The 10,489-nt window shown below is 45.2% G+C and overlaps 1 protein-coding gene across 5 annotated transcripts in view; it reads left to right on the forward strand.

Annotated features, from left to right (window-relative positions):
• The window catches only part of Rfx4 (regulatory factor X4), a 99,392-nt gene extending 92,813 nt beyond the window's left edge, over nucleotides 1-6,579 (forward strand). For all 5 annotated transcript variants that reach the window (XM_076853253.2, XM_076853251.2, XM_077109243.1 and 2 more), the window contains one exon: nucleotides 5,074-6,579. In XM_076853253.2, the coding sequence (XP_076709368.1) occupies nucleotides 5,074-5,346 (273 nt within the window). In that variant the 3' untranslated portion in view covers nucleotides 5,347-6,579. The remainder of the gene's footprint in view (nucleotides 1-5,073) is intronic.
• Nucleotides 6,580-10,489: the final 3,910 nt, after the last annotated feature.

Raw genomic sequence — 10,489 nt, forward strand, 5'->3', positions numbered from 1 at the left:
AAAGTTTCAAACAGAAGCAGATACCTTATTTCTTTCCTTTGATTGATTGGTTCTTTAAGATTGAGCACACAGGGTTAAATTTACTGCAGGGCTAATTAGTTTTAGTTGTCCAGAGCCAAGGTCAAGTTGTCCCAATCCTGACTCAGTGAACACCACATTCACGCTATCAGACTCACTGGGGGATGACCAGTCTGAATTGAAGAAAAACCACAATTCAAGAAGCATACTTGGTCATCTGCACCCGAGTGACTGCAGTTAACGTCTGCAAATGAATGCCTCTGGGCTTGCCTGCAAAAACTGATATACACATCCCAGGAGGGCAGTGATCATATGCGTTCCTGCATTTACATGCTCACAGTAATTTTAACTCAAATGAATTTTGATGTAGAATGTGTATATGCCCTTGTTTACATGACTCGTTTGCATAATACCTGCTTTCTTCCTCCAAAGTACAAAAGTAAACCTACCAGCCCTGCTTGAATTCCCATAACCTATGAATCCATGTGTCCAGATGCATGAGATTTCACACTGGAAGGTTGGAATCATTTTAGACCATTTTGCTACTATACAGCACTCATTCTTATCAAAGTAAGTGAACAAGGGATAGTTGACTACTAATTCCCAAGCTCCCCATTCCCATGTCTGACCAAAAAGAAAATACCAGAGCAGATACACAGCTATAAAATATTTCTGAGCCTCATTCAATGCATGCTTATGGAATCTTCTGCCCTGTCAGCAGCCATGAATGTGAACAGGGGCCCTAGAGCTCAAATACCATTTCATCAATCAGAAGCTGTATGCCTGGGAATATGCTTAGAATGAACCAGAAAACTGTTCCTTATTCCCCATCTGAATTGCTTAGACCCAGCCTTGTTAGCCAATCACTACCTCTCACAAGATCTCCAGCTACTCAGCCCAAACCAGCCCAGGGCCAAAAGTAGCCCACGGTACTCTTAGCATCTTAGGATAGTATCTTGGGCCAAGGAGGAAAAAAAAAAAAAGCCAACCATAACGTTGTAAGATCTCTGAATATAGAGGCAGGTTCCCTGGGTTCAAATTCCAACTCTGCCTTTTATTAGCTCTGTGCCTCAATTTTCTCATCTGAAACATGGGGATAATGACACTACTATTTCATAGGGTCACCGTAAGGGTCAAGTGAGTTGATAAAGGTTAGAAGAGGGCCTTGCTCACAGTTAACACAATTTGTACATATTACTATCCTTTGTAAAACCAGATGTAATGTTAATACATTTTGTGTGATCATATAATTAACTTCTGTCTTTTTCACTGAACAAGCTCTGTGAAGGCAAGGACTGGGTTCTTTTTTCCTCACTATTCCCAAGGCCCTGCCTAGAGCTTGGCCCTTAGTGGGTTTTCAGTTAGTGCTTATTAATGAAATGAATGAATGAGTGGATCTTCATTCTGGGGCTATGTTGCTGTGTGACCTCAGCAGGTCATTTCCCTTCTCTTGATGTCAATTCACTTACCTGTAAAATGAGAAGTGGGACAAGATGGTTAGTGACTATCATTAGTGGGCCATGATCCTATGCCAACTCAGAAAGGAAGAACATTAATAATAATGAAAACTTTTTAAAAACTTACTACATGGGAATCCTGTGTTTCATATATATTAATTTAGTTCATCCTGACCCTAAAAGCTCAGCAGATGTGGGCTGAGATAGATTTTTGGGGAGCTACATCCTCTTCCAGAAGAGGCCAAGAGGAAGCCTTCCTGGGGGCGGGCCCTGGCAGTACTTGGGTGCTGTGAGAGCCGCCTTTCATAGGAAAACAGTTTGTGCTCCAGACTCGGCCACCTTTCACCCCTCACTCAAGTAGCAGTCCATTTGGTAAGGGGCAAGGATAAAGGGCTCATTCTTCCCTCTCCAAGTGTAGGGAAGTCAGCCCCTAGTGTGGGGAGTCATTTCCCAAAATAGACTTCCTAACTCAGTTCCAAAGAGGCCAAGAGTTGATCACGCCGAGATGGACTTATGCAATGGCCCTCTGGTGGAACCTTCAACCACACACACACACTCATGTGCACACACACACACATGTGCCCACAAGCACCCCTCATGTACCTTTCTCAAGGGCCAGTAGCTGGTGATTTCTCTCCATTTTAAAATTGGTAGCAACAGCTTGTGATTTGACCCAGAGAATGGTAACTTCCTGTTATAGGCCCTCAACAAAAAGTGCCTTTATTCCAGGCAGAGCTTTCTGGACCCCGGGTTTGTGCCCAGCATGCCTAAGGACCTTGTGTGAAACCAGATGTGAAGTATGAAAGGTGAGGAGGGTGCCACTGGCCGGCCAGCCCCTGCTACTCCCAGCAGACTAAATAGTGGTTTCATTGGTCCTCTTAATCACCAGGCCAAGGCAGCGGCACTTCAGCCTTCTTTCCTTTCAATGGTCTCTTCACCACGGGGAAAACGAGTCACTGACTCATTTGCAATTAGCTGACCTAACAGGACAGAATTTTCCATGCTGGATTCATTGGTAACAGAATTGTATTGTCACACTGGAGATATTTTGAGCCAGTCTCATTTCCAGGCAATTGCTCTATGACACAACCTCTGGGCACAGCTGCATTAAGGGTCCTTGACGAGGAACAAAAACACACTCTCTTGAGCTCTGTGGGAAGAAGCTCCAGTCCATACCATGACATTTTACCTACACAAGCAGGAGCAGGGAGGATTCCTCAGAACCAGCCGGCTGGGGCCAGGCCAGAATTCCAAGCCCTGGGGTCTGTGGGGAAGGAGGGAGCCTGGTGAAGGAAGAGGGCAGCTTCTCAGGCTGGCTTCCAGAAGAGTGTTGTCCTATGATTGGGCAGCAGCAGGACAGCCTGGTTTAGGGCAGTCAGTTTGACATAGGGAAAATGTGCTACCCAGGGTGGGACTGATTTTATATGTCAGCTCCTTCACCAGCTCTAAGTCCCTTTGGTGTGGGTCCTAATTTGTTCATTTCTATAATATGGGGTTGGATCACATGATCCCTAAAGTTCTTTCTGGTGGTGATGTTCCAAGGTCCATTCACCAAATACGGTTTAGCACCTGCAAGGTGCCAGACACCGTGCCAGATGTGGGGAATACAGTATGAACACAACAAAGCCCCACTGGAGATGAGACAGCCATTCAGTAGGATGGTGAGGTCCTGGCCTCAGAGAAGGAGGGTGGGGCGTTCAACTTCTGGAGATAAAAATGTCCAGAAAAGTCTTTTGGAGAAGTGACATTTGAGCTGAGATCTGAAAAGGATCCAAAGTCAGGTGTGCCAGGAGCTGGGGGCAGGGCAGTCAAGAAGGGTTCTAGGCAGAGGCAACAGATAGGACCAGCTCAGTGTGCCACAAGACCAGAGGGTGGCCTCGGTACCAGCAAGAGACCATGGGGCAAGATGATATGACATGTGTACGTGTCCAGCAGGCTCACTGGGGAGAGTACCAGAAAGGGGAAGAAACAGCTGGCATCCTGTTTCCTTGGTCAGTCTCTCTGGGATTTTGAAAAGCCTACCTCACAGGCCTGAGGGCCGCCCATGGCTGCCACACCAATAGCATCCTGCAAAGCACATGGGTAGGCGCCAGTGTTTCTGATCTGACTTGGGAGTATGAAAGCCTTGGCGTGCTGTCCACAGTCTCCTTGGCAACAGCCTGGTGCCTCCCCAGACACCTCCTACACGCTTTTCCTTCTTTCCTGACTGTTCTCTTCATTGCGAGGGGGCTGTGCTGTGCTGTAAGGCACGCTGGCCTACCTAGGGGAAACACTCGCTGCTAGGTTGGAATCCCTCTTTCCTGATCTCTGGCCAGCTGGGTTTTGCAATGCTTCAGGCCTAGGAGTCTTCCCCTGCTTCCCTCAGACTGCCCCTGAATGGGGCAGAGAGGTTCCCTTGTCCACCTGGACTACAGTGAGCAGCCACTGTCACAACCCCCTCCTGCTGTCTAGGTTTCAGCCTGTCTGCCTCCCTCGCTGGAGGCAGCCTCCCACCTAATCCCTTGGGGCGCCACTTTCCAACTGTCAGGGAAGACAGATGGGGAGCAGAAGAATTCACACATCCACACACTCTCTCTCCTCCTTACAGTCCTTGCCATCATTGTTGATTGGCTCCTGTCCTTGTTGGGGTGGCCCTCAGCACAGCAAGGAGATCTTTGTGCTGACTAGCCTGCAAATCGGAGCTTTCAAAGGGAGCCCTTCGCTCCTCCCCTTCCTCCCCTCTGATCCTACTAAAAGGGGCTTATTTGCATAGCTGTCTTGGAAACAGAAAAGAATGTAAAAGAAGCAGCACTTCACAGGCACTTCTCTTCCTAATCCTTTCTAGAGCTGCTTCCCCTCTTCTTGTAGCCACTAACACCTGTTCTTCTGACCTGCACAAAAGCCCTCTCCCAGCCCCCGCCCTCCGCCGCCTCCATTGGCTTATCCTGACTCCTTCCTCCACAATCACACCAAGCCAAATAATTTACCACTTCCTACTTGTAGATCTTTCAGTGAATGTGAACCCAAAAGAAAGATGTTCTCTAAATGATAGGCACTAATAATAACCTTTGAAGCTGTTGACTTGCTTTCTCTTCAAAAGCCTGCTTTTAGGCTGCAGTTCATAATTGAATTCAACTGTAAAATGCTATTTTTAATTATGTCATGTGTTTTACTTGGCAATATTGTTCGCTGGGTTGATGGAGTAGGACTTGTCACATCTCCAAAACTAATGATAAAATACATCCATCCAGCCATACATCTATGTTTATCTGGACATACTGTTATCAACACACACACACACACACACACACACACACCCTGGTATTCCTTATGGGGCTATTCCTCCTTTGGGGTTTGACTTCCCCAAATCTTTCAGATTAGGAGCGCAAAGCCAATAGTATCACCTGAGTGAACACCAGCCACAGACTGGCTATGAATCTCTTGCAGTTTTCCTACTCATTGCTTCCTCAGACCAAGACTCCATCTTACAGAAGTTCACTGATTCCATCAACTCTCATGAACAGTAGCTCAAGAAATTTAAACTGTGAACATGACTGAAATTGTGTGTATGTGACTTCAAGCTAATTTTAACCTTGTGGAATTTCTTTCCCCCAACAAGTACCCTTTTAATAGCCCCACTTCCCGGATGGAACCTTGTCTGATGAGCAGTACTCCCAGGCTGCATCCTGCCCCCGTCACTCCCCGATGGCCAGAGGTACCCACAGCCAACACGTGCTACACAAGCCCGTCTGTGCATTCCACGAGGTATGGAAACTCTAGTGACATGTACACACCCCTGACCACGCGCAGGAATTCTGAGTACGAGCACATGCAACACTTTCCTGGCTTTGCTTACATCAACGGAGAGGCCTCCACAGGATGGGCTAAATGACTGCTATCATAGGAATCCATATTTAATATTAATAATTAATAATAATAATAATAAACCCAATACCCACCCTCCAGAAGACTTTATCTCTATACATCATAACTCGCGGGCTGTTCCTAAGCATCCATTATCTTAATAAATGGGAGGATGTTCAATATAGGATGAAGAAACTTTAGTTCAGAAACAGGACTTACTAAACGTCAGTGGGATTGGGTTCCTGTAGCCAAGCCAGACTTGACTGTTTCTATAGAGCACTATCTTGGGCAGGCCAAGCTGTGCCTTTTCCCTCTGTTCCATGACTCTGCTTTATGCTGGCAACCATTCCTTGTAGGCTACTTATTTTCTTGTTGACAAAAGCTCTTTAGTCTTGAAGGATGGATACTAGAGACAGAATCTGGTCTATGTTCTTGGACGGGCATATAATGAACCTGGCCACCTGTCTGTCACCTTTCTGTACAATGAACAGCCCTTAGACACGTTCTGCACCTCCACTCTTCCGATGGTGTCAGCATTGCTTCCCGGAGCACCAGGGCTAAGTGGAGGTGTCTGGAAACTCTAGGTCCCTGTTACACTCACATCTGCCACGGCACCTGCATTGTCCTGGAATGTAAGCACTGTTGAGGGAAGGAAGAGGCCTGTTCTATATTGCCTTAAGTTGATTGAGGTCTGTAGGGGACCGGTTCTTCTACATACAAGGATTTGTCCTAAGTTTGCACAATGGCTAGTGTCAGCAAAATGCAGGAGAAGGTTTTTTAAGTTCTGTGAGAATGTGCATTTATGGTATCGAGAATCACATTCCGCTTTGCTGTGTTAACTTTGTGAAGCTGGTTGGACCAAACTCTCACTTACCAAGCACCAAGTGTGAAAACAACTTTCCTGGTTCCTTCATAAGACTATAATAATTTCCGACACTTTGATAGAGAAAAAAAAAATTCAAAGCTGTGCCTTTGAGCCTATACTATACTGTGTATGTGTGGAAATAAAAATGTATTGTACTTTTGGAAATTTTTTTTCGTAGGCATTTTTCTGTCAGATTTGTAGCAATTTGTGAGGTTTGTTAGAGATTAACATAGGTTTTCTTTCTGTATTATAAAATGCACCAAGCAATTATGGTGGACCTATTACCCTATGGGTAAGAAATAAATGGAAATATGACATCGGATGTTTTAGCAATTGTTCTGTAAATAAAATCTTTGATCACACCACACAGTGTGATAATCATGTCTACAGCTAAACTGGAAAGTTTTATCTGTACATTTGTGCAAGATATGAATGGTTTCACACTCAAATAAAAAGTATTGAAATGACCTGCTTCCTTTTCATTTTGCATTTGAAATGGCTTTGGTGTGTATATATTAATAGCATTCTTTTTATTTTTTCTTTTTAAAATGCATTAGGGTGTAAGTAAGCACAACAAAACTAAGTGTCATGTGTGATTGGCTTAACCAGTTCCCTATCATCCTGTCATGCAGTAATCATTAAAGCCCAGGTAGGCCACGAATCCTGTCCTTGACTAAGTATAATAAATATAGTACCTACAGCCTAATTGACCTGTTCTTCATACAGGAATTTGTCCTCACTTTGCATAATGGCTAATGTGAGCAAAAGGCTGCCTTTCAGCTCTTACAGAGAATATTCTTCTTCACTACCAGCATATTGAGAGTTCCCCTGGTACTTAGTTCATTATACTTTAATGATCACTGGGTGTAAAGATATTCCAAGTGCAGTGCTTTAAATGCTAATAAACTTCTAGAACAGAACATCAACATTACTGAATACTTGATAAGAATTAAATTCTTCTCCAGCACTGTAGTTTGATTCTGTGGCTTAGGGAAGTAGAATATAGAAAATTTAAAAGACTGCATTTTACCCAAATGTTAAGAATTTAGGAGCTCAGAGAAATTCTGAGCCACAGATTCCCAGAAATGGCAGTAGTAGAGGTCTTAGCTAAAGACCTTGAGACTTTGACAATTTAATTTGCATTTTGAAAGATGTATTTAAAGCCAAGCTCTTACTTGCTATTATATAACATATTTATACCTGAAAATGATTTTAAGATGAAAATTATTTATATATTATACATAGCATCCTCTTAAATATATTTAGCTACATTGTTCTATGAAAAAAAAAAAGTAATGTTGGGTTTCATTCTCTGATGGTAAATTAGTTTGATCTTTCATCTACAATCCATAGCAAGGGAGAGGAAAAATAGATTCTCAGATTTAATAACTAAAATAACATGAGGATGACCAGCCCTATTGCTCTCTTGCAATTCAAAGCTAGTGCTCTATAAATGTACAAGGTGTAGTCAAGTATAACTTTTTACTTACTAGGTACAAAAAAATTAATTACCAAATTCTCTAGCCAGGTATCAGGAGCACATAACAAACAACACCCACTTGCAAGCAACAGCCACAAGGTAATTAACTGTACAACAAAAATAATCATGATTAATAAGAGTCTGAGGCCCAAGGGTAGAGAGGTCACTCCAGGAACTTTCAAGGGAGAGAATGTGTGCCTCCTTGTACAGCACAACCAACCAAAAACTGACTCAGAGCTGCCAGCACCGAGGAAAAGAAGGCAGCTTGAGATGAGGGCAAACAGTCACTGGGTGTCTTCTCCAGAGCACAAGGTGCCCATCTCCTGGGAACTGAGAGCACTACCCAGGTTTCCAATTGTTCTAAAACCTTCAACTTCAGAACTGGGAAGGATCTGATCAGGGAAAGTGAACAGCTGCGTGAGCACATGACTCAAAGCACCTTCTCTCCCTCTGATGGTTCTTAGCCAGTCACCAGAATGGGAATGGGCAAGGTTGGCAGCTGGGAGAGGGGCCAGTCACTTGTCAGAGAAATAACAGAGGAGTTTTGGCAATAAAGGAACGCTCCCCTCTTAGGACTTTTTCTGAAAAGAATTCTGCCAGCTTGAAGCTGGCTGAAGTCACGAACAGCAGCCAGGATGGCTCACCCACGTTGCAGGCCTGTGGTGTCCTCGCATCCATCCTGCTGTGTCCTTTGTCAGACCCTGGTATACTCCTGGTCTGGACAGAAAGGGAGTTTGTGGCTCCTTGGAGACTGCAATCCAGGCACAGTCCAATACAAAAATTTTTGCTGTTGATTTAGCCTAATCTAATGGGGTAAGAGGGATGAAATCTTGTGACATACCATGGCTTCCCCTTCGTATGATGCTGGAAGGGCTGCCTCCCTGCTCTGGACCTCAACAAGCATGTTATATGTCTCTGACATTCCAAATTACAGTCTGTATGCTGACGGACTGGGGCTGGCAGGGCTGGGTAAGGAGGGCGGAGAGCTAGAGAAAGGAATGGGTTGGACTGGCAGCTGGACAGCGATTCGGGGAAGCAGCCACAGGAGTAGATGCCTGCTCCAGGAACTGATGCCAAGATGGACTAAGGTTCATGCCCATGAGTGCAGCCCATACACCTGCACCATCACCAGGAAAGCCCTACCCTGCCTCGTGTCTGACCCCACCCTCTCTTCTACCACTCTGGAGAGTGTTCTTTGGAAAGTTTCCTTTTAGCATTGCCATTAATTTTTGCCTTGAAGTCCTTCAAAATGGTAGAGGTAAGTCTGTTGAAGGAGTTTTAGCTCTCTATGGGACAATATTTGTCCCAATTTCTTGTACCTCTTAAAGGTAGACTTTTGAAATAGGAAACCCTAGGGAGGGAGGTAGTATAAATACACTCCCTATTACAGGGTCAGGGGATATGGGAAAAGGGGTTACTATAAGTCTTCTGGAGCCTAGGAGGAAAACACTCTGAAATCAAATCCTGGTTCTACCAAACATAGGTTGTAGAAGGGTCATTTCTACTCTAAGAAGGATAATTGACCCAGATTGTGACCTGGGCATCAGTATTTAAGCTCCCCAGGTGATTCCAAGATGTGGTCAAGGTTGAAAAACCACAAAACCTTCCATCTTGAAGCTCTAACATTGAGCACCACTATTGCCTGAACCTGTTCGCCAGTTTGTTTTTTTCACAGGGCTCCAGTCTGTCGCGAGTGGTGAACGGTGCCCTGTGCAGGTAGGGGCGCTCACAGCAGCCTGCACTGTGCAGTTCTCCCTTAACTGCAAACCTGGCCCTACCACACAGTTTTGTCGGCCCTCCAGTCACACCAGCTCCCTGCCACTTTGCTGCCTGCCCTTCTAACCTGCAACTTCTCTGCTTCCTTGGCAGCCTCCTGAGCTCAGCCAGTGTGGATGCAGGCCTTGGGACAGAACCTTTTGTGCCTCATCTGTCTCCTCCCTGATGCTCTTCCCCCCTTTTTTCTCCTGCACCTCAGTCCCCCTCCCAACCCTCTCACCCCCATGTTTTGCTGCTGCTGGTATAGGTGGGGCGGAAGATGTGGGCCAGAGTTGAAGAAAAAGCTGTTGCTAGGAAAGGAGTGTGGGTGACAAGAGCTAGTGGGTGGGAGAAATAGGACTCCCCAGCTTTACGCCTCCCTTTCTCATCATAAATGCCTCAAGAGCTAAAACCAGTCGTTTAGGATCTATTATGAAAAAGAATGAGGTCTGACCGTGACAGCAGGGGAGAGAGAATCAGCCTCAGAAACAGCTGCAGCACTGCTATTTGGTATTTATAATAGTCTCCGAATAGAAGAGCCTGAGAAAAGTTTAAAAAAGTGAACTCTCAAGGAACTGTCAAAATGTGCCCCTAGGAGGGAGGGATGATATCCAAAAATGTCCTGGCCTGGGCTACACCCCTGAGAAACAATAAACTGCAAAATGTCTTTTCCAGGATTGAAATGTAGTCAAGGCAGAAGGACAACTGTCAAAAGAGGAGTCTGCGATCCTCTTTTCTCACCTCATACCAAGAGGTTTGTAGCACACTGCTGAAACCAATCTGCCCTAATCCACGCAGTCCTCATTTCTTGGGATCTACGGTGCATCAGTCACAATCAATGCACCATCTCCACTTCTCACAACCTCTCTGCCGTGTCAGTGGTAAAATCACTCATGTTCAATTGAGTGCCATGTCCAAAGTCACCCAGTTTAAGGGGCAGAACTGTGATTTGAAAACTACTCCCCAGTCCCTCTGTGCCCTCTCTACTATAGCACATTGTCTTTTTCCTCCTCACTACTTTTGTTCCCACAGCACCCCCACCCCCATTCCCCTGTCCTAAGCGGCTTTGCA

The sequence above is a fragment of the Callospermophilus lateralis genome, chromosome 4, assembly GCF_048772815.1.
Source record: "Callospermophilus lateralis isolate mCalLat2 chromosome 4, mCalLat2.hap1, whole genome shotgun sequence".
Lineage (NCBI taxonomy): Eukaryota > Metazoa > Chordata > Mammalia > Rodentia > Sciuridae > Callospermophilus > Callospermophilus lateralis.